The sequence below is a fragment of the Papaver somniferum genome, chromosome 6, assembly GCF_003573695.1.
Source record: "Papaver somniferum cultivar HN1 chromosome 6, ASM357369v1, whole genome shotgun sequence".
NCBI classification, from domain to species: Eukaryota; Viridiplantae; Streptophyta; class Magnoliopsida; order Ranunculales; family Papaveraceae; genus Papaver; species Papaver somniferum.
In genome coordinates, this window is record NC_039363.1 from 58,648,977 (window position 1) to 58,676,218 (window position 27,242).

The 27,242-nt window shown below is 36.6% G+C and overlaps 2 protein-coding genes across 3 annotated transcripts; both read left to right on the plus strand.

Moving 5' to 3' along the window:
• Window positions 1-4,643: 4,643 nt before the first annotated feature.
• On the plus strand, window positions 4,644-9,031 carry LOC113287679 (DNA-directed RNA polymerase II subunit RPB7). 2 transcript variants are annotated; one of them, XM_026536498.1, is made up of 8 exons: window positions 4,650-4,869; window positions 6,875-7,030; window positions 7,110-7,275; window positions 7,362-7,412; window positions 7,533-7,598; window positions 7,686-7,754; window positions 8,543-8,619; window positions 8,703-9,031. In XM_026536498.1, the coding sequence occupies exons 2-7, from the start codon at window positions 6,915-6,917 to the stop codon at window positions 8,606-8,608; spliced, it is 534 nt and encodes a 177-aa protein (XP_026392283.1). In that variant the 5' UTR covers window positions 4,650-4,869; window positions 6,875-6,914; the 3' UTR covers window positions 8,609-8,619; window positions 8,703-9,031. The 2 variants fall into 2 exon arrangements, with proteins under 2 accessions (XP_026392284.1, XP_026392283.1); XM_026536499.1 differs by lacking the exon at window positions 7,362-7,412 and having other exon boundaries at window positions 4,644-4,869.
• A 443-nt stretch (window positions 9,032-9,474) lies between these two features.
• On the plus strand, window positions 9,475-19,000 carry LOC113287681 (mediator of RNA polymerase II transcription subunit 16-like). The gene is made up of 16 exons (XM_026536500.1): window positions 9,475-10,199; window positions 10,325-10,393; window positions 10,943-11,031; window positions 11,382-11,494; window positions 11,949-12,050; window positions 12,631-12,721; window positions 13,481-14,077; window positions 14,203-14,824; window positions 15,003-15,082; window positions 15,241-15,323; window positions 15,846-16,082; window positions 16,590-16,767; window positions 17,012-17,514; window positions 17,782-17,958; window positions 18,092-18,469; window positions 18,597-19,000. The coding sequence occupies exons 1-16, from the start codon at window positions 9,844-9,846 to the stop codon at window positions 18,750-18,752; spliced, it is 3,831 nt and encodes a 1,276-aa protein (XP_026392285.1). The 5' UTR covers window positions 9,475-9,843; the 3' UTR covers window positions 18,753-19,000.
• Window positions 19,001-27,242: the final 8,242 nt, after the last annotated feature.

Genomic DNA, 27,242 nt, shown 5'->3' on the forward strand with positions numbered 1-27,242 from the left:
CCCGCAAACAAGTGAGAAACAAGATAAGAAACAAAAAGCAAATATGGAAGCGGAAGTAATGATAAGAAACTAAAAACTTAATAACAAGCCGTATGCCTCCCGGCAGCGGCGCCAAAATTTGATCGGTTGTCAACCGTCAAATATAATTTCACTTCCTTCCTTAACTACAATAATATAGTAAGTGGTAGGAAAGAGTTCGTATCCACGGAGAGGCTTTTATTGTTATGTAATTTTCAGTTTCTAAGATAACCAAGGGGAATTTTTGTTTTAGCAAATATAATAAAATAAAGTAAAGCAAAGCAAATAGTTGGAATAATCAATAAGGAGAAGATATTGGTCATGGGATAGTATCATTCACAAACATGTATTTTCATCAATGACTAGAATTGATATTTTAATCTCTCATCTATTAAAAGCCCTAGGATACCTTGATCGCAAGAATATCCCGCTAATTCCCTAATTTCATCACAACCACATTAAAAGATGCATATGTGAATTCTTCCTAGAAAGTAACCCAAAGTGTAAAAGCACAATTAAGTTTAACTCCCTAAAAGCTTTAAGATTTATGGAATAAGACTAATCAAAGCAATCAAATGTGTAAAAGCACTAATTCGATTTAACCATGGTTATGATTCATATGTGACTAGTAGGATATATCGCTACAAGCACTACCACAATTATGCTACTTCAAATCAGGGACAAACAACTTTTCGTATTGAAAACCCTAATATAGCTTTAGAGATGAATGCAAATCGGATTGATTTCGGACTCAACCAATCAAACAATCAAATCATATGATAAAATAAACCATGAATCATAAACAATAAAGTTGAGTGAAAACTAATTCATAGAATCAAATAACATGCTTGAGAAATCAACTTTTATCCCATAACCAATAATTGTATTTAGTTACTCATAATAATGGAGTTCATCATAATCATAATCAATAAAATAAAAAAGATGAAAACAAACGAAAGCAAACCCTAGAAGAAGTTCTCTCCTCAGCTCCAAGTAGAAAATAATACTACCTCTGTCCCACTATTAAGTGAACTCCTCTATAACTAAAATAATTTAGTTATAGAGGAGGTCACTTAATAGTGGGACGGAGGGAGTACGTGATATAAAGTTGTAGAAATCTTCCCTCTTATGTCTCTTCTTAGGTGAAGTCTTAAAAATTCCAATAGATATAAGTCCTCCAAGCCCATGTGTGAGAAAAACCCATGTAGAAAATCTGCCCCAAAAGTAGTCGCCAGAAGTCCCAAAAGTTGGTCGGAAATTGGTAGGGAAAGTTGCCAGATACATCCATCGAACCACACTAATCAAGGCAGCAACATCTCCTTCCAACCAAGGTCAACTTCCCTGCTCCAGCTGCAACTACACATGCCCATTCATTAATTTCTCACACTCATTCAATTGCATCTTACATCTCAACCATCAACTCCTTTTGACAATCATCTTCCATTGCACCACCTGCAGTGAACACCACTTCACTGCATTGTGGCAAGCTTCTCCTGCTTTACCAACAACAACTCAGCTTTGAATCCAACCACTGCCTCAAGCCATTCCCTGCTCTTCTTGTTATTCCAGTTTACTTCAACCTCATCTTTAACAACACCAGTACCATCTCCATAGCTGCAACTGCACCAGAAACTGTTCTTTCTGCATATCCATTTCAGTTAACTCCTCCTACACCACTCAAGTACCCTGTAACTCTCCCCCGACTCCATTGTAAACACATGGTATCAGTTCCAACTACTAAATCACTTGCAATATCAACATCAACCTGATTACAACTCATGGTAGCAACAGAACATCATTAGTTCATGGCCAACACCTGCAGTTCAGACCCATTTCAGCCTTCAAACTAGCATCACCAACAACTCATAATCCTAATCATTGTGTTGCTCATCTCAAACCCCTCATCTTTGCCTTTTTACTCCCAGACATCCATCAATAGTGCAGACCTCTACCAGTGAACCATGTTCTCAACACCACCCGAGCTACAAGATCTAGCATTTCCACTTCAGTGCATCACCACCATATTCATCTTCAAAACCAACTCTCAAAGAAAGACCACCATCTCAACATCTCATCAATCAATCCTCATCCACTAACAACAACGAATTACAACAAACTCTATTACCAGCAACACCTCTTCTCTGCAAACCCTAACTCCAAAGATTCTTCTGCATATGAACTTGAAATCTTTGAAATAGACAAACCCATCTTCATTATTCTCGATCTGTAACAGAAAGCTCACAGCAGAAACCCATTTTTCCCATCAATTGAACACATCGAACCCTAATTCTTCACTGTAACCTTCTCTTTATCATCTGAGTCATTCTCTTGATTTCTCCATCAATAGTACCTCCATTCCTCTCTGAATCTCCGTTAATATATCTCCTTATTTCTCTGAATTTCTGCACTTCTCTCAGAAAACAGCCGCAACCATTTTTCTCTCCCTGTCTTGATTTTGAGTAGATAATGATAAAGAGAAGATTGAGAAACCTGAAATTTGGGGCTAGGTAGGAACCAAAATTGATATAGGCACCCTACACAAACCACCATCTAGCATCCCATTAGCTTTCCTTTTAACAGGAGCTAGCGGCCCCTTATCGTTGACTTGACTCCGCATAGCATTTGCCCGTGAAATGACCGTTGTGCTCCTTTTAGCTCCATTGTGCTTCCAATAACAGCAGCCGCCTCTTACTTCTCAGATTCACTTCTACTCTTCAATTTTTACACATCACTAAAGTTGTCATGCTTTACAGACATATGAATTTACATCACTAAAGCCGACATGCTTTTCAGCTAGAGATGAAGAAATAGAAGCAAATAATGAGAAATAATTCCGTCTCCAACAACATTTGCACCTTTTTGCCTTTTAGGCGACTTTTCTTCTTCTTTTGTTCCAAATGACTCCAAAGTACCTAAAACTCAAAAGCAAACATAAGATACATAATTCACAAGAAAACATAGAAAAGAAAGCATAAACAATAGATAAATATTAAGGTGTTTTAGACACCTATCATACTTCCAATCCTAGTTCTTCCATGAATGCTCCTTTAAGCATTATTACTAAATGCACCCGTGCCTCTTGCTCGGGGCTTACTCGGGGTGCCCCAAATGCATGAAAGGTAAATATCCATTACTTTCCATGGAGTTCGACCGAGAGAATCCACGGATCCTGAGTAGATGAATATTTAGGGTTCAATCAGTGTATAATTTCAAGGAATTCAATCCGATGGATACTTCGACTAGATTTAATTAATTTGTTGCTCTATACTAGAATGCAATATGTCTAGGAGCATTTAGATATGATGTGATCAACATCGTACATTGTTCTAGGTTAATTCAGACACCAGAGATGAATTCTGAATTCAATAAAAATGTCTTGAGTCTTTCACCTTTAATCATGAAATACATGGAATATTAAAAGTTCTGCCTCAGAAACCCTAATATTGCTATCATACATTATTACCGCCATGGTATCACCAAACTGTGATTCACCTTGTGAAGATACAAATTTCTTATGATTCCGATACCGATTAGAGATGCATAATTTTCCGACGTGATTGTACGAATATAACCTTCGTCAAAAATCCACCATAATGGATACTCTGATTCTATTTTTTTCTTAATTATATCACAAAGCATGTTCATCACATACTATGATCAATCATAAACATGTTACAATTGCAAAAAAAAATTTAAAAAAGATAAACAACATAATTATTCATCACAAATGGGGATAGTAGTTCAAAAACCTACCTCTCATTCGTTTGCTGATGAAAATCGGATCAACAACTTGGCTTGTGAGTACAATAGTGAGAAGAACAAACAAATCCCTTTAACAAATTGAAAGACATATACACCACCATTCACATATTTACACTCAAAACTAAGTATTTCGTTTTGCGTTTGAAAAATATGAAAAAAAAATGAGAATTAGGGAAATCAATTTTCTTTTATATCAAGTTATCCTTGAATCATTCCAAGTAGTCATTAACTAGTCATGCGTGGTATGGTTCCTCGTTTTCCACTTTTTTTTTTCTTGCGAAAAATGATTGGTTTACCCCCACTTTATCATGTCATCCTTTTTTATGACCTTGGCCTTTTTATTGAAGATGAAAATTGGGTGGAAAAGGTCTTAAATCCTGTGTGTCATGCTACTTTTATACCTTGACCCCTAACATCAGAGATGCTCTAAGACTCGGTCTAAAGGGCAGAAACAATCCACCCTTCCTTGGGAAAGACAAACATAGGTAGGTCCAGGTGAAAAATTGGTTTGAGAGTGAGTTTTAGCGGAAATAATTTATATGGCTACGATGTGGTCGGGCCAGATACTTTCAAGTATGTGGGTCCTCTTTAAATGCTGACACGTTGTAAAAAGTAGGAAAAAATTTGAAAAACAGTTATATTTCCTAACTGTTTATTATTATTTTTATTTTCTTTCCTTTTACTTCCTACTTTTTCTCAAATAGTAGAGCAGTTAGTGGGATTTGGAGAGAACATGTTTTTAATTAAATATATAAGTGTGGACCGAGAAAATGGACGTGCCATCTAAATCCATCCCTGTTAAACCATCGGGTCAAGAGGACCACCCATTCTCTCTTGGGATACACACCGCCGGATCCAACACGCGGCGAGCGTATCACTTCCGGGTTCAAAATCTTTTTGCAGAAGACTACTGCTTTTATAAATAATCCCCTCTCCCTCACATTGGTTTTAATCTTTTATAAACCTGGTTTCTAAACCCGTAAAAACCAGGTTTAAGTTCGTTCTTCTTACAAGTTACAACTGTAGTCTACCCATTCTGAATTCTCTCTCTCACATTGGATAGAAAACACGCGCACTCGATCATACAAGGTAATTTACTTCATAATCAGTATGTAATCTTTTGGGTATTGAAGAAATAGGTTTGCTGACATTGCTTCTATCTGTTTGTTTCGATTCTCTGCGACCTATTTAGTTCATGTTCATCTCTGTTATGGTTTGTATTAGGGTTCTTGGAATCCTACACATATACTAGGGTTTTGAATATCCAGGATAATTATTTCATATTCTTTAAACTAAATTGTATTTTAATGATTAGGGTTTTAAACATGGGTTGGTTTAGCTTCTTTTTGATATTCTTATTTTTTTTTCTTTTGGGTTAAAGATATGCACCAAATCTATCATTGTATAAGTCACTTGTTACGTATAGTTTTTGTGGAATTTCCTAACAGAAGTTCGAATTATTCAAAATTTCTAGATTAAGTGATTTGCTGGTTGTGTGTGTTTAATGTTTGTTTGTTTGTTTGTTAAGGTTAGGTGATTTTTATCTTGCCCAATTATGTCAAAGTCCGAAATTTGATTAGACCTGAGTAAACCAAAAAACTAACACCAGCTAACATAGCCACCAATGCTGTACTGTTTTCCTTTTCTCTTTCTCTCCTGTATCTTAATACCTATTTGGTTAGGCATGCCCGATGTAAGAGTTCAAAATTCTGAATCATCTAACTAGGAAAACGCAGGGTTTATTATTAGTGTTCAATTGAGAGATGATTTCTTTTTCCACAATTTTTAGTCTCCAATTTTTTTTTTGATCGATAAAGAAGTTGGTGCTGACGAGTTTCTAACTTAGGTCACTGGTATCATCACCCAATCACTAAGTGACATCGGCTAGTCTCCAACATCTTAAGACTAAGAAAGTTCTCTGTACTTTCTTTCTCCATCTTTTCTATGTTTGTCAGGCAAATGCTTACTGAATGTTGTACGGGGATCGGCTCTGGATCCCTGATCCTGGCTGATCTCAACGGAGTAACTCGGCGAGTCACAAACTTGAGCACATTTCTTCCAAGTATGTGAATAGTTTTGCAAATCATTTGAAAATGCTCAACAAGTAAGATGTTTATGAACGAATCAACACTTTAAAACCTAATGCAAGTCAGAAATGTAAACTAGACAAACAAGCATAAACAAGCTTTAAAGTTAACAGTATGCTTCAACTAAGTACCAAATCCTTAAAAGACTTAATTAACACTAGACTGAACTCTAAAGTCTAAAAAGTTCAACTTTATCATCTCCTTCTTCATCCATACCTTTGTCTGCATTAATCATTCTCAAATTCACCATCATCATCAGATGGAGTCACCATCATCATCAGATGGAGGAAGAGTAGCGCCTCCACTCTTAGCCTTAGGTTTCTAGGGTTTCTTCAACTTATATTGAGGTTTGGAAGCTATTTTACCATGTTCACCTGCCGAGTTTTACTGGGGACTCGGTTGACTCGGCCGAGCTGTACTACTTACTTTGCTCCACTGCTCAGGTAGATCATGTTGGTGCATCTTGGTCGACCATTTGTCTCATGGAGTCACAAAATGGTCCAGCATCACTAAATACCACTTTCTGACCAAATAATAGAGAACCACATCATAAATTCTGATGAACTTGAGTTTTCTCAGAACTTCAAACAGATAGTTAAGATGTTAACCAACCAGATGACAGTGGAACACTGAACTTATTTTTATATGAAGACAAGCCTTCTAGTTCCCCCAGGGGTTTCATTTTGTTCAATTCAGAGTATTTCAAAGCAAATGAAACTTTCTAAATAAACATTGTCGAAAGTTCTTTTTAAGAATCCAGATGTTCAATTTTGGGTTTCAGTAAGTGTATTGCTCCTTTACTAAGTGATTATTTACAGGTGATTGAAACCCTTTCTTAATATCTGTGCCTAGCATGTGCTTGTGGTTAGCTTCTATAGAGGAAAATGAACCTAATATGTATCAGCTGGACCAAAATGGATTCCTATTTAAGAGCCTAGGTTTTTGGAGATTTATGTACTTTTATCGACATTTGTTTACTTGACATTCTATATATTTTGTTTCAAAAGGTAACTTTCTGAGGTAGCCTTCAAGAACAAAAAGTCAAATATGTTTTTTCACATAGTGCTGGAAAGAAACATGCAACTGCATCCTCGTCATTTCGGCCCAAATCTACGTGATAAGTTGGTCGCGAAGCTCATGAAAGATGTGGAAGGCACTTGCAGGTTTTCATCACATTACAATCATTGTCTCACATAAACGATCACACCATGTAAAAACTAATTTGTTTTCTCCTGTTTGCAGTGGCCGTCACGGGTTCGTGGTGGCAATAACGGGGGTTGATAATGTTGGAAAAGGACTAATTCGTGATGGTACAGGGTTTGTGACGTTTCCTGTCAAGTACCAATGTGTAGTTTTCAGACCTTTTAAAGGAGAGATACTTGAAGCTGTAGTGACCATGGTTAATAAGGTTCTTTCTTTGAAAGTTCATTGTTTCCTGTTCAATTTTATGCTTAAGATGTTTCATCAGTCTTTATAGATTTTGAGTACTTGCAGATGGGGTTTTTTGCTGAAGCTGGTCCTGTTCAAATATTTGTGTCGAACCATGTAAATATTTTTGTTTAGAAATTAATCTCTTCTTATTTGTAGTATTAGGATACTGGCTTTGCTAAATGCTAAGATAGTAATACGGTGTATAATGGAACAATTTCTTTTTCATGTTTGTAGCTTATACCAGATGATATGGAATTCCAGTCTGGAGATATCCCAAATTATACAACTTCAGATGGATCAGTAAGTCAAACTTTTGGAAAATTTTCATATAAAATATTGTATAGGTTGTAGGATTTTACTTAAGTAAACGTTGTTATGGGATTGCAGGTTAAAATTCAAAAGGATAGTGAAGTACGGCTAAAGATAATTGGAACTCGAGTTGATGCTACAGAAATAGTATGTCTTCTAACTTCTGCTTTAGTTGTTGTCTTTCTAATACAGGATCTTAGATTCTTGTTCAGGGTTTACTACTATTCATTTACCCTTTGCAAAAGCAGATTGCATCTCATTTCTCACCACACCTAATAATGAAGTGGACCAGTGCTAATATCGAATTCACTTAATGGAATTCATCACCTAATTAAGGAAACAATGGAGTGATAGAAGCAACAACATCTTGCAGAATCCATCTCTGGATAATGGATTTATTGCATCATTTTTAATTTTTTTTGAAGCATGATTTATTGCATCATGGTATTCTCACCTGTTAACTATTGGCCTTGGCCATCACAATAGTTACCTATCCTTAGCACCTCAGATCAATGTGACTGTTAGTGTGCATTAAAAACAGTTTTTGTCTATCAGTTGCACTGTGGGCACTGTTAAGTGGTTTGGGTTAAAGAAAATGGTTGGTAACCCTTATTTTTAAAGACTTACAGAGAAGCAGCAAAGAGAGGCTCGGAAAGTGGATATGCAGGATAAGAATTTACTGAACTGTTGCTTCTTTTAGGGGGAGAAACCAAAGGAGTGTAAAGAGGCTCTTGTACTTCCTTTCAGTGCTATCTAAACTTGCTTACTTAACTAGGATTTTCTGATCTCAGCTCTCAGAGTCTGATTAGCCTATTTTTGTATTTCTCAGTTATTTCTCGTCCATTTGGTTTCCTGCGTTTTGTGTTGTACGTACTACTTTATTTTGTCCAAGTCCATGCAGACAGTTAACTGTTACATTATAACACTTTTTGCAGTTTTGCATTGGTACCATAAAAGATGATTTCTTGGGTGTGATTAACGACCCGGGAGCGGCTGCTTAATCCAACCATTGGTGAGACTAATAATGCAATTGACATCGTTTCTACTTTTTGCTTTCATATGTCAGCCACGGCTTTTAACTTCTAATTGTCTCAGGATCGATGAACCCTTTCCCGACCACCTGCTAGACTGGAGTTTGTCTGCAAGTAAAAGGGCAGAATATTATCAACCCTTGCAAAGACCAGGACTGCCTGCTTCTCTTTCCTTTGTCTTCATTAGTTCTTCCACTCGATGTACGAAGATGTATATAGCTTCTGCAAGAATATGGGTTCTAATTTGTTCTTGTTTTTCTGAGGGATATATATTGTTCACCTGCACCTGTGTTGCTCAAATGGAGTTAAAATTCATGTAAACAAGATATAATTAAGACTTCAGACTGTAAAAAGAATTAGAGATTATGACTTCTTCATGTGGTTTTTAGGGAACTTAATGGTAGTTCGGGGCCAATTTGTATTAGGCCGATTTTTCTTTTGGCCTCGTGATGTCTGCCAAACTCAGTCAGATAGGTTCTCAAATGGCTGCCACTTAACAGCTGCTGAGCCTACAAAAGCTGCTCTAGCTTTGGCGAGATCTTTGCCACAAAGGCTATGATGCATTCCATCGCAGAACGAAAGCTGTTTGCTTTAGTTGAGAATCGGAAAGGGGCAGTCCGGAGATTTTGTGTACTGAATGGCACTAGCAGGCTCGATTAGGATCATTCCAATAGCGTGCTGATAACGCAGATGCATAAAAAATGACCCTTTATTCCCTTTGTTGGGGTTGGGTGGTTTTGGGCGTGAGCTAATCGCACCGTTCATGCATCTGCATAAACGCCCTCCATTACCCCCAAATCTCGAAAAAGAAAGAAGAGAAATTCAACCAAACAAGAAAAGCAAAACTTTCCAGTTTTTGCTTCCACTTGTTTTGATTCTCCACTTCTTCCCCTTTCTTTCTAGAAAACAAGTAACCCTAGAAAGAATAAAAGCAAAAACAGACAAAGAACAAAGGAAAAAAAAAAAGATTCAGCAGCTCAACCACCAATCTTAAACAAGCAAAAACATTCACTTTTCAAACTCAAAACCCTAATTTATATCTCCTCTTTCTCTCTCTCCTTCTTTAAACAGTGATTTCTGTCGCAGTCATTAACGACTTTGTCTCTCTTTGATCACGACTTTACCACATTCACCCCGAACACTTTTCTTCTTTTTTAATTAAATTAGGGTTATTTTGTTTTGTCTCTGTCTCTTTCTTTCTTCAAATGAATACCACTTCTACTACTACCACTTCCTCTTCTCTTGTCAAAGAAGAAGACTCTAAAGATGATATAGAAATAGAAAAGCAACAAGAAGAAGAGTCTTCTTCAGTAGATGTTGTTAAAACTGCCCAAGTCTCTAACAATTCGGAGAAAATTGAAGAAGAAGAAGAAGAAATCGTGGTAGTGGATGATAAAACAGAAGAGGAACAATTAGAACAACAACTAGAAGAAGAAGATCCAGTGGTTCCAATGGAAGAAGATACTGGAAATCCAGCTACTGTTTTTCGGATACGATTAAAACAGCCTCGATCCAATTTGCTTCATAAAATGAGTGTTCCCGAACTGTGTCGTAATTTTAGGTAATTATTACTCCCTTCGCTTCAATTTTATTTTTGTTTTAGTTCGAAGTCGTGCAGTATAAGATGATATCTGGGATCCACGCTATTTTTCTTATCCCATTGATTGGAAATTTTTAATTTGGCAGTGCTGTTAGTTGGTGTGGAAAATTGAATGCAATTGCCTGTGCATCTGAAACTTGTGCTAGAATTCCAAGGTTTGTGTATTCAATTGCAAAGTCTGCAGCATCTCTTTCTCACTCTTTCTTTATTTTCAAATGGCAGTACCTGTACTGGTTTGTTTAGTATCACGGGGCAGTTATTTGAGAATACAAATACTAATCTCGGAGATAGAATTGGGAGAACAAGATGATGACTAGATAGATTGATAACACTCCCTGGGTTAAAGGAAAAATAAAATAGTAACAGGAACTCATAACACTTCGTAGTCGTTCTCTGTGCCCTACCACGGAACAACAAGGTAGCAACGTAAAGCAATTTCTGCTTAGTTCCTTTATTGATTAGGAACTTGGAGGGTTTTAATACAAACACTTGTAACTTAATCGAGTATGCCAATTCTTGTATGTGGCAACACCTCCTCTTACTGAATAGGCCACAAATAAGCTATTCTAACAAGTAACCTTTACGAAGCTTTGTAGCGGGTATCGTGTACTACTACTTGACATTGCAATAGAAATGGCTTCTTGAGCTTTTGTCATTTATTTGTTTACTGATGAAGAATTTTCTCTTTTTCTTGGGTTTTTTAGTTCTACAGCTAATCCACCATTCTGGATTCCCATACATATTGTGAACCCAGAGCGGCCGACTGAATGTTCAATGTTTAACGTTAGAGCAGGTATTTGTAATTCACCTTTTCCCCCTTGTATATGTGTCTTAAGACGTTGAGGTCGTGAATTGGGATATTTGAGAAGTATAGCAATTTGCATAACTAGATTTTGTGTGCATCCCACGACCTCAGGAGGTCTGTAGCTATGGTATCATTTAAAAAAAACAACATCGTTAATAAGCACAAACTGGTAAAAAAAAGAAAGAATAACTAAGTGTGCAATGTAGGGATAACGTATTGGTGACTGAAACTTCACATGAAGTTTGGTTAAGTTGTATAGTCACTGCGGGAAAATTTATGCAATTTATATTGACTGTTATTTTCTGAATTGATTTTAAGCGGGGATTGTTTTATTGCAGATTCTCCACGTGATTCAGTTCAGTTTATTGAATGGTCGCCTGTTTCTTGTCCTCGTGCCTTACTCATTGCAAATTTCCATGGGAGGATAACGATTTGGTCTCAGCCTTCTAAAGTAAGCTGTCTATAAAAGAGTAGTTTATCTGTATAATATTTTATTTTTATCTGCTATAACTTTTCTAGTATATTTTTGCAACATGGATTCTAAAATCATTTATATTTCATAGAAAGGATCGTGATTTTTTTAATGAAAATGGAGTAATAAAAAGAGTAGCTTGTATTTTCCAGCTTGTACTTTTAGAATGACTTAGTTATTGATTTACATGACCAATATCTCCCTTTTTGATAAGGTGCAATGAAGACGCTTCTGCATTTCCTTTTAGTAAATAACTGGCCAGTAAATGCTTTTGTGTGCAATTTACATGCAAACTCGTAATAGTTTTTGTGAACCACATGTTACGTTTTCGAGTTTTCTCCTTTGATTCGATTTGTTAATTTTATAGTAGAGTAGTTATCTTTCCTTATGCTTACTTCTCACCTTTATTGAGTTTGTTATTGCCATTATCCAGGGTCCAACTAATCTAGTTAGGGATTCTAGTTGCTGGGAGTGTGAACATGAGTGGCGACAGGATATTGCAGTTGTGACAAAATGGTTGACAGGAATTTCTTCGGTATGTCATTTATTATTATAATAGTATATTATGACAAAAGCTGTTTTCCATTCATTGGTTAACTTGGTTATGCATTCCTGTGAGTTGATCCATTGATGGCAAAAGTTGATCTCATGCTTCTTTTTACAATTAGAAAAAATTGAAGGTTTCCGTATATCTGAAACTATTTGCACTGGGGTCATGAGTCGCCATGTCTGTTGCCCAAGCAACATGGACAAAGGTGCATGGATATGTCTTCTTTCAGTTCACCAGAAATTGAATCTCTAGCAAAATGGTCGATTGTAATGCCTAGGCAATTGAACATAAGGCATTTGGCATTCGTGTAATCCTTAATGTAATGCTATTAGGTGTATGAGGATATGTTAAAAAAAAAAAGGCCATGTTTTATCTTTTGCCAAGCCATGGCCTGCTGATGAGTATATGCGGACATTACCTATCAACAAACTTCATTGTGCAGTGTGCTTTGTTTATATGACCTCAAGTCCTGACTAGGTGCTGTTCACTAATTTTTACTAACGACCGTTTCTATTTTATGCTATTGAAGAAATTTCACTTCAGTTTTACTTATTGTCAAAATCAGTATAGGTGGATTTCCTCAACTTCCAGCACTCCAGCAAACTCTAAGTCAAGTTTAGAAGAAAAATTTCTTTCACAGAAGCCACAATCTTCAGGTCTGTTCTTTCTGCTGTGTGTTTATAGTAAATATGCAGAACTCTTCGCAACTGCCAGTTTAGTTATTGAGTGGGATGGAACAGGTGGGTTCGTATACATTAAAACCCTGCCCTGAAGCACTTGCATGCCGAAAATGCCTTTTGCTTTTTCCTTAAAAAAATAAAAAATTTATTCTTCGAAAGTTCACTTGAGCTTGAGAGCAGTAAATGAGCAGAAAGAGGTGTACACGTTGGTTAGCTGTTGATATTATTTTCCTGTCATATGTGGATTTGCTCCTCATTTATGTGAAAACTTGTAATTCGGGCACACATTATATCTTATAAATATGTTAACCGCTTGGTGTTACAGAGTTGAATTAATTACTATGTTGTCATCTCTGTTATGTTTATCTTTATACATAATGCATATTTTATTATTTCTGAATATGTATTGGTATTACACATTTACTCTATTACTTGAAGCAGTTTCTAGTTTGATTTTTGCCATTCGTCTAAAACACTTGAATGTTTTTATGTTGTTTATTCATGGTTACTTCTGCAGCATGAGATTTAGGATGCAGTATGTAGATCTATTCACTACATGTTACATTGATTGTATTACATGTCTGAGTACCTGTTTCGATACCTGCTGATAGACATGTTATTCATAGGTTTTTGAGCTGGCCTTCCTCTGCATTTGTGGTTAAAGTTTTTAGTCCAGATCAGAATTGCACCTAGAGATCCTTACTAATTCAGCCTTTTTGGTTCTAACAATCTCAGATAGATGGCCAAACTTCCTTTGTGTGTGTTCTGTTTTCTCCTCGGGCTCGGTTCAACTTCACTGGTCTCAGTGGCCCCTTTCTCAAAATGGTGCAACATCAAAGTGGTTTACAACAAGTAAGGGATTGCTTGGCGCTGGACCAAGTGGTATCATGGCTGCTGATGCCATCATAACGGAGGCAGGTACCATGCATGTAGCTGGTGTTCCAATTGTCAACCCATCTACTGTTGTTGTCTGGGAGGTCACTCCTGGTCCTGGTAATGGGTTTCAGGCAACTGCTAAGACAAGTACAACTGCTGGTGTCCCACCATCGCTGAATCCTCCTCGTTGGACAGGGTTTGCCCCTTTGGCAGCATATTTGTTAAGTTGGCAAGAGTACATGACAGCTGAAGGAAAGCAAGGGAAGAAGCATACGGCGCAAGAGTTCAATGAAACAGTACCACTTCATTGTTCACCTGTTTCAAATTTCTCTGCCTATGTGAGTCCTGAGGCTGCAGCTCAATCAGCAGCGACTACTACTTGGGGATCTGGCGTGACCGCAGTTGCTTTTGATCCTACACATGGTGGATCAGTTATAGCTGTTGTGATAGTTGAAGGTACCTATTTACTCATATTTGTTTGCATAACTGGAGTATGCGTCAAGTTGTTTCTTGAACTTAGGAGAGTATGTCATCATTTGTTCTCAAACTAACATAGTGAATGATGACTTGTACTTTTGCAGGACAGTACATGTCCCCATATGATCCCGACGAAGGTCCATCGATTACAGGATGGAGAGTACAATGCTGGGAATCTTCTCTTCAACCTGTTGTGCTTCACCCAATTTTTGGAAACCCTACATCCAGTTTTGGAGGGCAACCTCCCATGCAAACAGTTTGGGTTACCAGAGTCAACAAAAGCATACCTCCAATGAAGGAATTGAAAGGTTCCCAGATAGTTGCAGCAGCATCTACTACACCTGAAGATAGAAGTGCATCTGAATCTTGGATGGAGAAGACAAACAGACTCAACTTTGACCCCTTTGATCTGCCTAGTGATGTTCGCACACTAGCTCGAGTTGTATTTTCTGCTCATGGAGGTGAGGTTGCTGTTGCGTTTCTACACGGAGAGGTCCACATATTTTCTGGTGCAAGCTTTTCGCCAGTTGATAAGTACCATGTGAATGTTGTTAATGCAATCGCTGCTCCTGCATTCTCGTCTACTAGCTGTTGTTTGGCTTCTGTTTGCCATGACACCAGAAATGATCATACTATATTAAAAATAATACGTGTTCTTCCTCCTGCTGTCCCTAGCAGTCAAGCAAAATTAAACTCAGCAACATGGGAACGTGCCATTGCAGATAGGTACTTGAATATAAATTGGTTGGTTACACATGTTATTTGCCTTTTTGTTACTTGTTAAGTTGTTAGCATGTTTTTGTGTAGGGGGGTTTTGAACCTGCAGTGGTGGTTTAACTCCCAATGACTTTACCATATTAGTCTACTTTGATATGCTTGCTTAAACTTGGTTTGGTTATGGCAGGTTTTGGTGGAGTCTTTTGGTAGGGGTTGATTGGTGGGACGCCGTTGGATGTACACAGAGTGCGGCAGAAGATGGCATTGGTAAGAAATGTTCTTTCATAGTACTTTCCCCTGGATAATTTTAGGAAGATATCAATACTGAAAGTTAGTTTTACTCGTGTATTTTTTATATATATTTTTTTGAGTTTCCAAAGTTCCAACTAGATTCGCAGATCTCATATCTGTTTACTTTCTTGTAGTCTCATTGAACAGTGTGATTGCTGTGTTGGATGCGGATTTCCATTCTCTTTCCTCCAGTCAATGTCGGCAACAGCACGGCCCTGTACGTATTTGTTTCCTTTTGCGATTCTCTAAATATATTGAAATGTGATATTTGTAACGAAGACTTTATCTGTATTTTTGCGATACTGTAATAAACTGAAACGTGATATTTGTAACAAACTTTTATCTATATTTTTGTTATTTATGCTATTTGTTGCTGAATATGATTAAAATACTGCTACTGTGGATGATGCTCTTATGTAGTCATCCTTTTGCTGTTGCTTTCTAATATTATTTAATAGGAACATAATTGAGTAAGCAAGGGTTGGTTTATCTAGACAATAAATCGTACTATATATATTTGGATGATGATCAGCATACCAATAGTTTATGCAAGTTATTAGGAAAAAAAACTGAAGGGCTGCTATTTATCTTTGGTAATTTCATCAAATTAGAATCTTTCATATTTATGCATGAGAGATCACTGTAGTTAATTTGCTCCTTAGACCTTGAATATATACAGCATCACCTTCTCTTGTACTGTAGTGGTGAACTAAACCTTGTTTTCGTAGTTCCTTTGCAGAGTTTAGATAGGATAAAGTGTAGGCTGCTTGAAGGAACAAATGCTCAAGAAGTCAGGGCGCTGGTTCTGGATATGCAGGCGAGGTTGTTGCTGGATATGTTAGGGAAAGGGATCGAATCAGCTCTCATGAATCCTGCAACTCTAGTACCCGAGCCTTGGCAAGCGTCTGGTGAGATGTTATCAGGCATTGATCCCGATGCAATGTCTGTTCATCCAGCATTAGTAGGAAGCATTCAGGTCTGGTTTTATTTATTGCTTTGAAATTTATAATCTTTCTCACATTCATGTAACGCATAGGAGTAGAGTTTTGATGCTCCGAATTTGCTGTTGTGCCCATTTCAAAGGTCGAAGGTGGATTGACCGGAAAACAAAGTGTGGTAGTAATAAGATATAACTAAGCCAGCTGCTGATTCGAAACTTCTGAATTTTAAGCAACTCATAAATACCTGAAAGAAAAGTTTTTTTCATGAATGCTCTTTGAAATATTAGGAAGCTAAAATACCTTTTTTTTCCCCCACCAGTTTTGGTTCAATTAATAGAAATAAGGGACCCAAAAGAGCTCTATGTCTAAGCTTGTCCCAAGGGCCCATAGGGACAGCTCAGCGGTAGCCAAGTTTGGCTTCTATCAGTCGGCCAAACTAGATTGCCTCTGCTTGCTGCTTTTCTCTTTAATATCTCTTTTTATCGCATATTTCTTAGAAACTTTACGTTACAACAAGCTGTTCTGATTATTAGAATGTGCAGGCTTATGTTGATGCTGTACTTGATCTCTCGTCACATTTTATTACACGCTTGCGGCGCTATGCAAGCTTTTGTCGTACCTTGGCAAGTCATACTGTTGGAGCCACTGCAGGCACTGGAAGCAATCGTAATATGGTTACTAGTCCCACACATAGCTCTGCATCTCCTTCTACACCTCAGGGTCGGCATTACCTTTTCTTTTGTTTTTTTATTACACATTTACTTGTAACTATGGAGCTGTTTTTCAGGCATGTCATTGGTACAAGATGACAAAGTCATTTTGTTTATATTGTGTAGCAAACTGGCTTCAAAAATTAAAAGATTGTGTAGTAAAGAAATGTATCTGATGCTTCTGGAAGATTGGTACTGAATTGATTCTTCCCTTTCTTGCATTTGATTGTTTTCTGCGTCTAAATTCCTTGCAGGAGGTCAAACTGGCACGACAAGCTCCACTGGAAACCCCCAAATGCAAGCTTGGGTTCAAGGTGCTATTGCGAAGATTAGTAGCACAGCTGATGGGGCGTCCAATTCCTCACCAAATCCTATAAGTGGACCATCGCCATTTATGCCAATAAGCATCAATACAGGAACTTTTCCAGGAACACCTGCTGTCAGGCTCATTGGAGATAGCCATTTCCTGCATAGGTTATGCCAACTTCTGCTTTTCTGTTTTTTCTTTTGGCGAAGACAATTACCTCGTCAATCGGCAGCAGCAGCAGCGGCTGCACAGAGGAATCCTGAGCTAAGTATGCAAAAGTCTCAATCTAGTCTTCCTGGGAAGGTGGAAGAGATGAACGGGGTGCCTGCAAAACCAGCATTAGGAGCTGGGCAGCTTAATCCTGGATCAAAGGGAGTCGAAGAAGGTCCTTTAAGCCGTTCACTTAGAATAGGTTCTGGCAATGCTGGACATGGATACACATTTGAGGAGGTAGGACACGATATATCCATTTTTTCAACTTGCTTTGCGGAAATTTCATATGTCCGTCCTAGAGAAAGCTGTCTCGTGCATCAGTTCGATGAGTGTTTCAGGCTTGCTCATTGAGTTGATATCTTTTTTTTTTTTTTGGAGGCTTTTAAGGTAGGCAGTGTTAATAGCAATAAACATTGATCTCTGATAAAATGGACTCATTATTAATTCAGAATTATTGGACTAGAAATGGCTAACAACTTCTGCAAATGTCTTCGTGACTTTCAGGTAAAGGTGCTTTTCCTCATACTTATGGATCTCTGTAGACGAACAGCAGGTCTTGCACACCCTTTGCCAGTCTCTCAGGTTGGGGCCAGCAATATTCAGATATGTTTGCACTATATCGACGGGAACTACACTGTTTTACCTGAAGTTGTAGAAGCTGCCCTAGGCCCACATATGCAGGTATTCCTATGAATGATTTTTGTTAGATCTTGTAAATCATTATGGAGATATATTATTTATGCAATTCTTCTCTTAATTATAATTATTTGTTGTTATTAATCTGGTTTTTCATGTGTTGGGATCATGAACACAGAATATGCCGCGGCCTAGGGGTGCAGATGCCGCTGGTTTGCTACTACGTGAGTTGGAGCTCCACCCTCCAGCTGAGGAGTGGCACAGACGTAATATGTTTGGTGGCTCTTGGTCGGATACCGATGATCTGGGCCACGTGGACGAGACACCCAAGCTGAGAAATTCATCAGACTTATTTGAGACAAATATATCTGATGATTATGATATGTTATCTGAAACTCAGAGCCTTTGGCCGAGGAAGCGTAGATTATCTGAAAGAGACGCTGCTTTTGGCTTGAAAACATCAGTGGGGTTGGGCGCATATTTAGGTATTATGGGATCCCGACGTGATGTTGTCACTGCTGTATGGAAAACAGGTCTAGAAGGTGTTTGGTACAAGGTAAGGTCTTGCGCCAGCAGGATTTCTTCTATTTTATTTTAACCATATTGTTTAGCTTCTTGTTAAATTTGTTTCTCTCAGTTTCTTTATTTGTACTTAATTTGGAGGTTTTCTTTTGACGATGCAGTGTGTTAGATGTTTGCGTCAAACTTCGGCATTTGCTCCCGCAGGCGGTGCTTCCAACCAACCAAATAGTAGTCACAACGAGCGGGAGGCATGGTGGATAAGTCGGTGGTCTTATGGTTGCCCAATGTGCAGCGGAACTTGGGTTCGAGTTGTTTAGATAAAACCTACAACTAGTTTGAAGAAATCCACAGTTCGAGGTATACATCTGTCTGTATTGTGTTTTTGTACATATAACAATAACAGATAATACTCTAATCAAAAGCTTAACCTTTGTAGAAAGTAGATAATACTCTGTTGTTGTTTTGTACTTCAGAGTTCAGAGTATGCATTCTTATGTTAATGAACCAAAAACATCAGGGCATCTCCAGTATTTGAAAATCAATTGCATTGGACCTTTGCTCCAAAGAATCTTCTAATTGGGAAACCAACCCTAAGTCATCTACGGTTGGGAAACCAAACCTTTCCCAACAAATACGGTTGGGAACCAAACCGTAGACAGTGCATACAGTTGGGTTTCCCAACCGTAAGTCATCTACGGTGTGGAGTTAAGAACTCCAAACCGTATATTCTGGGTTCAAAAATCCTACGGTTTGAAAAAATCATACTTCCATACCGTAACTTGTACGTACGGTTGGGAAGTATGAATTTTCCCAACCGTTGGTTAGCTTATAGTTCGAATTTGGGGGTTTTCAAAATCAAAAATAAATGATGGGTTTTCTTAGTTTTTTGTTTTTGTGATCGTCTTCTTCGTCGCGACAGAGAATAAGAAGAGAGAAAGAAGAATAATAGGGTATTTTTATGATCCTCATCTTCATCATGATTTATGAATGAAAAGAGAAGGAGAAGATAAATAAATTTAGTTTTTTGTATATGATCATCATCTTCATCATGATTTATGAATGAAATGAGAAGGAAAAGGTAATAAATTTAAATTTATAATTCATGGAGGGTAATTTAGCCACTACAAAAAATAGTTGGATATGGGATTTTGTTGATTACTATTTCATAACTCGATTTTGTCATCTTGTGAGCCCTCAAAACCCAATGTTTAGAGCCCCTATAATAGGTTTTAAAATGAAGGCTCCCAGGAACTGTATATGAGGAAAATGAAGCCATACACGTCGATTTTACTCAAAATTGTGTTACCGGTCTAGAGTTCATTCCAGGTCATACGTGATGGCGTCATGACTAGGCTGGATATATCATAGAATTAGAAGTGGATACACTTAAATATTGCAATCCTAGAGAGTGGATAGATATCTATGGCATCTATTTTATTTTGTAGATCCCCAAAAACATAATAATATTATTGGTAAAAAGGTGATGTTATCCGACGCACACGTTTGTTGGACTTTGAAATTGGTAAGTTTATTAAACCAAAATTATCTTTTTAATAAATAATTGTTGACTGAACCAAAACAGTTGATTACATGATATTATTGATATTATTGTCCTTATAAGAATTACCCTTGATTATTTCATTTGTGGAATACCAATTGGTATGGGAGCCCCTGTACCATTCAACTAAAGCGATTGCGTGTCAAATCAAAGATGAAGCACGTTTCTTCCAAAAAAAATTTTTGACATCCAAGCACGAGAAGATCATAAACATTTGAAAGGAGGTGGAGGGCCTTCCTATTATCCAAAGAGCGCTCAAATAAAAGCTGAATATGAAATCGATAAGTACTTATGTTATGGTTATGGCAGTGACTAAATACAACCATATTAATTACAACCCTTTCAGAAAGACCAACTTCGCGCGGGTAAAATCCACCACCGTCCTCATCCTTCTTTTTGGTTCCTACGTTCTTCTACTTCCCTTGTTCCTGTTTAGGTCTTAATAACTGATGCAAACCTATGTCTCGGTAATATAATTCACCAACGATCTCATCTGGGCTAGCAGATCAGGATTAATTTGTGTACAAAATTTTAAAATTTTGATGCATGAATTGAATTTCTTGATTTGGGAAGTGAATTTGCACTAGAAAATTTATTTACTGATCTAGATTTATGTATTCTTATGTTGGAATTATAGAGAGGGGTCAATATTCAGGAATGCAATTTTTGTTCAATTATTCTATGGCGCTAGTGGTAATGTTGGCTGGAACACCAGTTGCTAATGGTGGAGTAATGGGGAAAGAAAGATATGCTTCTAGTGGAGATGATCCATGTTCAAGAATGATAACCCGTGACCCTGATCTCTCAAAAACATAGGTTTAGTTACAAAGAGTGATAGACATTTCAATCATGACAATCGAATGAAAAGGAAACTAATCACGGTTACAATAAAGAAACTGAATATGCTGAAAATATTGATTGAGTCGGTAGGGATGATAGTGGGTGTTCAGTACCCCTATACTTGCGGTGATATTGTTGATTTGTTTTTAAGCAAGGTTATATTTCGTTAAAGGATGGGTTGTATTTAGTCACGCACATGGATATTGTGTCAAAATTTCTTTCCTAACTCAAACTGTATTTCTCACGGTAGTTAGCTTGAAGCATTGGAAGATCTTCATAGTGCACCATATCATGATTAGGGGTTTGTAATTTTAGCAGAAATGTACTACACTCTCGAAGCATCATCCACAAGGGATACAAATTTCACTAGTTTCTGTGACATCATATAGGTAAATATCTAAATTTTGCTTTTTAAGTTGAATATTTTTATGAATAAAGATTGCTAATTAAGAGAACCTCCCCTCACTAATGGCAAAACCTCCCATCGTCAGGTTATCTTCCTAGGTGTCAGTTAATTGCCACATAAGACATGTCAGCGTAGCAGTGATATATAAAAATGTCTAAGCTATCCTCTCACTAAAATTAATTGGACGATTCTAAACATGTCAGACAATGAATGATGACAAAAGCTCGATTTTGGGGAAGTTTCTAAGATTACAATACATCCCCTCACTTTGTCTTCTTCACTCGTCCTTCCCATTTTCTTTGTTAACAAACTGCATAGCATCAACACGTGAATCTCCAAATGAAATGTGTAACTCCTTATCCGTCTTTCACTATCTTTTCACCTTTTCCCTACATCATGTTTTCTTTAATGGCGAACTAGAGAAAAAAAAACATCAAGAATCAAATCTTCTCTCTCTTATTGAGTATATTTATTTATTGTGATGAAGAATTAATCTAAAATAAAAATCATCAATTTTTTTTTGTCAGTTTCAATTTTTTCAAAATTGATCAAGAGCTTTTGTTTGTCAACTTTTCGACATATAGGTTCTTATCAAAATTTACAATTGTGTTCTTTGGTTTTGATTAATTGAATTTTTTGTGTCTTCAACAAAATAAATATATAGAATACAGACAATTATCATAATACTATTTTCGGTTAAGGAATGTACGAAAGTCAAGTCTCAGACTAAGATTAAAATATGCTAGTTGAGTATCAGACGTCACTGAATAACCCTTGAAGATTGAGACTGAAGATCAAACGAAGACATTTGAAGAACTTCATCAACCAACAAAGAGGTATGCGAAGACTGAACCATCCTATTTACTGACGACATCTATCATTCTCTCTTTACGAAACTATGTTGAATGATTTTAGTAGATTTCGTATTGCAAAAAAGAAACTTCTAGTCAAGCTTGTCTAAACAAATCTCTCGGTATATGATTCAAGCAACGGATGTTCATAGTTCCTTAACAATCTTGGTTAAGAACACTATATTGTTCATGAACTATTTTTGTTTCAAGTTGATCATTTAGAAATTTCCCAAGCCATGCTATTTCATATCTATAAAGATTGTGAATGTTTTAAATTGTTTAAAGAGAGTTTTCAGAACTAATGAAATTCTGGACACAGGGTAGGTACACATACCCAGTACGCGTACCCTTGACATGTTAAATGGGTAAGGGTACACATACCCAGTACGGGTACTATAAAGTTACGAGTTCGTAAAAAGGGGGGGGGGGTACACATACCCAGTACGTGTACCCCAAGGGCCTGAGTTCGACAACGACTAAGGGTATATATACCCAGTATGCGTACCCTAGCAGCCTGAGTTTACAGAATTGTTGTGTGCCCCTACACATACCTACCCAAAACGAATAAGCAGATGTTCATAAGTTATTTTCAAAAATATGTTTGGCGTTGCTACGACTCTCATAAACACTTCTAAGACAACTTTGTTCACTAAATCACTTTGTGTTTGTGAATCATGGTTTAAGTCTTGAGTGTCATTGAACATGATTATGCTTATAAGTTCTTAATGAATATTTTCTAAGGGCTATCATTATAAACGGTTCCAATACCTTGGATCATAATGCATATTCTTCTGTGTAATTTCAAGACAAACTTCTCAGATGCTTACATGAATTCTTAATAATAATTTCATCTAAACTGAGAAAGTGTTTGCTTTAATCTCAAGTTATCTTAGCTTGAATTCAAAGTTACCTATAGTCTTGAAAATCTATATATAGAGAGACTCAAACAACTGATAATTTCAATCCTTGTCACTTATGTGTCCTAGTTTCTTGATAAATTAACTTAGGTTTCCTATGAGAAACATTAATAGGTTTACGACTAAAATACTTCACTTGGGGATTTGTGAATCCAGGTCCGACTATCTTTTATCTGATAGTTCGTGCATCCTAATCTTGTTCTTATTGATCGTTGAGGTTTTTTCAAACTTCGATCAAGAACGAGATAGATAGATATCGCAAAGAACATTTCGCCTCAGAGTTTGTGATTTCTCAAGATAGATATCTAAAACTTTTTGTTAAAGCATTGCTCGGTGGAAATCACAGGTGCTGCTATATCAAGCTTGTTTTCAAACTTAGTTGTCAAAACTATATCTTGATTTCTAGTCTACAATTAGTTAAGTCTAGTTCTAGGATAGTGGAGTTGATAAACGAACGAGTCATCATTTGCTTTCTACCGTTTGAAGGCGAAGATCAACCGAAGCTTTTGGAGAACTTTATCAAAAAAAGGTAAGTGAAGACTGAACCACCTATTTCTCAAGTTATATTCACTTTTCTATCTTGAGACGATTGTCGCATAACTAATTAGACTAGCTTGCATAGACATGAATTTCGAGTCGAGAACTAATTATTTAGTTTACGAATTTATCGAAATATAATGACTAAGCTTAATGAACATTTGTTCATACTTGATCAAATTCGATGGAGAACAATTTATTGTTTGGAACCAAATCATGGTTCAAGTTTATTATTCTAAAATAGCCAAGAACAGTGATATGTGTCATTGATGTTATTCAGGAATAATACAGTCTGTTGTTCAATAAGGACTAGGTCCCGGGGTTTTTCTGCATTTGCGGTTTCCTCGTTAAATTTTTTTTTGGTGTTTGTGTTATTTCTTTTTCTGCATTATATTGTTTATCTTTATAATTGAAGTATCACAGATTTTGCGCTGATCAATCACAGTAGCTAGGTACAACCTTGTTAGTTGGATACGACTTGATTGATCCTTTGACATAGGTCTTTGGTACCGTCCAAGAACTCTCTTTGTAGTTAGATTCACGAATTCAATTCTGTAAACATTCTAACAACAAGAAAGAGGGAGAGAGAGAGAGAGAACTCTAGGCACTTTCCTTGATTAAGTTTTTACTCTCGGAGTTGTGTTGAGTTTGTCCATACAAATTTCCTAAGAAAAAGTTGATGGTGTATTTTGGTACCTCCGGCGTTTTCACTTTTCTTTATTGATCAGTTTAGATCGTTATTGAGAGGTGGTTAGTAATCCAGGATTCTCAGCTAACTGAGTGTAAGTATTCCGAATTCGCGAGGTTTGCTAGATGTTTACTAGATTTTTCTGTTGCAAACATATTTCCAAGCCTTAAACTAAACGATCTATTTATTTTTTTAAATAGGCTTGTTTGTTAGAGGCAGATTGATATCTAAATTCTTCACTTAGATCGAAGGAAATCTTAGTCTCTAAAGGACGTCATCTAAGGGAATCAATGGCCTAGAGACTTAATAGGTTCAAGAGACGTAAGGAGCACGACTGCAGCTGAATTGCCTGAAGGGTTAATTCGGTTTCAACTACACTCCAGACTGAAGTCTGATAGTAGGATAGTGTGTGTAGCGGCTTAATACAGTTTGGTATTCAAAGTTGGACGAGATCCTGGGGTTTTTCTGCAGGTGCAACTTTCCTCGTTAACAAATTTATGGTATCCTTTGTTTTTCCTTTTCCACATTATATTGTTTCACCTATATAAAAGGAATAACACAAGTAGTACGTATTCAATCTAGGTAGTTTAAGTCCTTATTAATTATGATCAATAACAAGACTTTTTCTTGTTGAATTCGTATTTTGAAAGATTGATAATAGTTTTCCTACTTGGCAGAATTCAAATCATCTTGATTTGGGTATGACTAGATCGAACTTGGATATTGATTTATGAGAACATCCAAGAACTATTCTACAAAATCAGGTTCACGAAATTTGTTGCCTAAACATATTGATTGTAGAAGAGAAAGAGAAAAACTCTATACATATATAGTTTAAGGATCTTTAGTTTAGATCTACTTTCAATTGTATTAGGTTTTGTCCATACAGGTTTCCGAACGAAAAAGTTGGTGGTATACTTGGCACCCTCTCCTTTTCAAGAACTATTTGTTTTCTCTGTCATGTGGAGTTTTGAATCTCGGTTTCAGAATTTTATTTTTTTGATGGTATTTTTTTAACTGAATATTTTATAGGAGGTGCTGGTGGATTATAATATCTTGGGTATGCTAAAAATGATCATGTTTTGGCTAAACATAGTTTTATGAGCTTGATTTGACGCGATAGTATATTGCTTGATAATTAATTTCCACTGTGCATTATAGATAATCTTTGGGGTCTTCGAGTTGGTGATGTTAATCATAAAATATTTGTTGATTTACTTGTTATTATATTTTTTGAAGAAGAAATTAGCATGATAAATGAAGCTCAGTTCATTTAACAGAACGAAAGATACGAAGAAGAAAACTAAAGTGGCTGACTGTTGATTGTACCTTTTCCAATGTCATTTTTGGTATGTAAGTGACATGTCTTTGTTTATCCACGTGTACACAATTACTGACTCACCTAACCGGGAATTGGATGGAACAATTGAGGAGGTTTTATTAATTAGCAATCTTTGAAGAGGAGGAAACGAAAAATAATGGAGGGGGGCTTGGTACCTACTTATTAATTAGCAATCTTTGAAGGAGACGTTTGGAACCTACTTTTGTGTTGGTAAACCAGTTCTTAAATACAATACCCAGAGAGTTCCAATAATGGACATGTTCTACAAGAGGAATTGAGATAAGGACACTGATGACGATGGAATGATTTTCGCTTTTGCTCAATGATATCAACAAACTTAAAGGAGCTTCTAAAATGTTATTGTACATCCTTACTAAAATTTTGGTGAGTTTGGAGAACCCGAAGAGGTATTTTGGATTATCCACTCCGAGGAGTTTTTTTTCACCCTGACATAGCACATAGGTGTTTGGTGTTTGTAAAGACTACTTTTACAGTTTTAAAGTACTTTTGCAAAGATGATTAACCCCCAAAGCCGGATGCAAGTCTATGCGTCATATTTTAATAGGTTGCAACATATTTTATGGGAGAGGCTTGAAGTAAATGAAATGAATGTTACTGAAGCATGGTATCTCAAATGGTACCAAATAATTACGAAGCCAATAATTGGTGTTCACAATATACATAATTATGGGTTTGATATGCCAACATTAGCTCGGATGGGCTGTGGTAAGCCAGCCTCCTCAAGAAGAACCATGCTTAATGAGCTATCCCACATATGGAAGTTCTTCATCATCTTTATCAAATATGCTTCATTTAAATAGGGAGTTTCCAAGTATAACTTCACAAGGGGATCCAACCACGATCTCAATAGTTTCATCAACTATGGAATGTACTTATTCTTATCACAATGTAGATGCTACCCGATATCAATTGAAGATAGATCTTAACAATTTTTATTAGATAAGTCATTAAAGGGATGCTTTTCACTTGAAGACGGTTTAGAATAGCAGTGGGATAACATATTGTTTAGATTGAGTCAAATTTGTAAATTGTGATGGTCATGAAAATTCTATCGATTCTTCTAGAATCAATTCATCATAGCACGAGAATGTGGGAGATACACAAGTGCCAAAAACGAAACCATAAATTGTGCCTATTTTCCAACATTAAGTATATTAACCAGATCGGAGACGTTTTTCTGTATCATTTCATACCTGGAACCAGAATGAAGCTTATCGTCCCGCTGCAACCTCTTCCACGTTTCTACCAACCATTTCTATGTTACAACCATACACTTCTGCTTTTCAACAATACGAAGATACAAGTCAATTCATAAAAAATTTGGCAAGTGGGAATGTTCTAGATCTTGGAGAATGGAATCAAGGTGAAGAAGATAGTAAAAGACTTTTATTTATGCTACTATTATATTCTAATTTTAATCAATTAAAATACTTCTTTTTGTTGAAATCAAATTACATATGATTCAAATTAACCCTTACATTACTTGATAAGCATTTACTTCTAATTAGAATCATCCATTCAATTTATATAACCATTATACTCAATACACATCTTCATTAAGATGTATTTGGTGTGGTAACATCTAACAAAAAGGGTTGAATGTGCCAATATCTTAAGGATTTCAAAACAATATTCGATACAAAATAC

What these genes read in the sequence shown, in the direction of transcription:
- LOC113287679 (XM_026536498.1), top strand. Translation starts at nt 6,915, where the DNA reads ATGTTTTTTCACATAGTGCTGGAAAGAAACATGCAACTGCATCCTCGT. An exon ending in TAGTGACCATGGTTAATAAG is followed by an intron (nt 7,276 to 7,361) that starts GTTCTTTCTTTG and finishes GAGTACTTGCAG; the next exon opens with ATGGGGTTTTTTGCTGAAGC. An exon ending in ATACAACTTCAGATGGATCA is followed by an intron (nt 7,599 to 7,685) that starts GTAAGTCAAACT and finishes ATGGGATTGCAG; the next exon opens with GTTAAAATTCAAAAGGATAG.
- LOC113287681 (XM_026536500.1), top strand. Translation starts at nt 9,844, where the DNA reads ATGAATACCACTTCTACTACTACCACTTCCTCTTCTCTTGTCAAAGAA. An exon ending in ACTTGTGCTAGAATTCCAAG is followed by an intron (nt 10,394 to 10,942) that starts GTTTGTGTATTC and finishes TGGGTTTTTTAG; the next exon opens with TTCTACAGCTAATCCACCAT. An exon ending in GGTTGACAGGAATTTCTTCG is followed by an intron (nt 12,051 to 12,630) that starts GTATGTCATTTA and finishes TGTCAAAATCAG; the next exon opens with TATAGGTGGATTTCCTCAAC.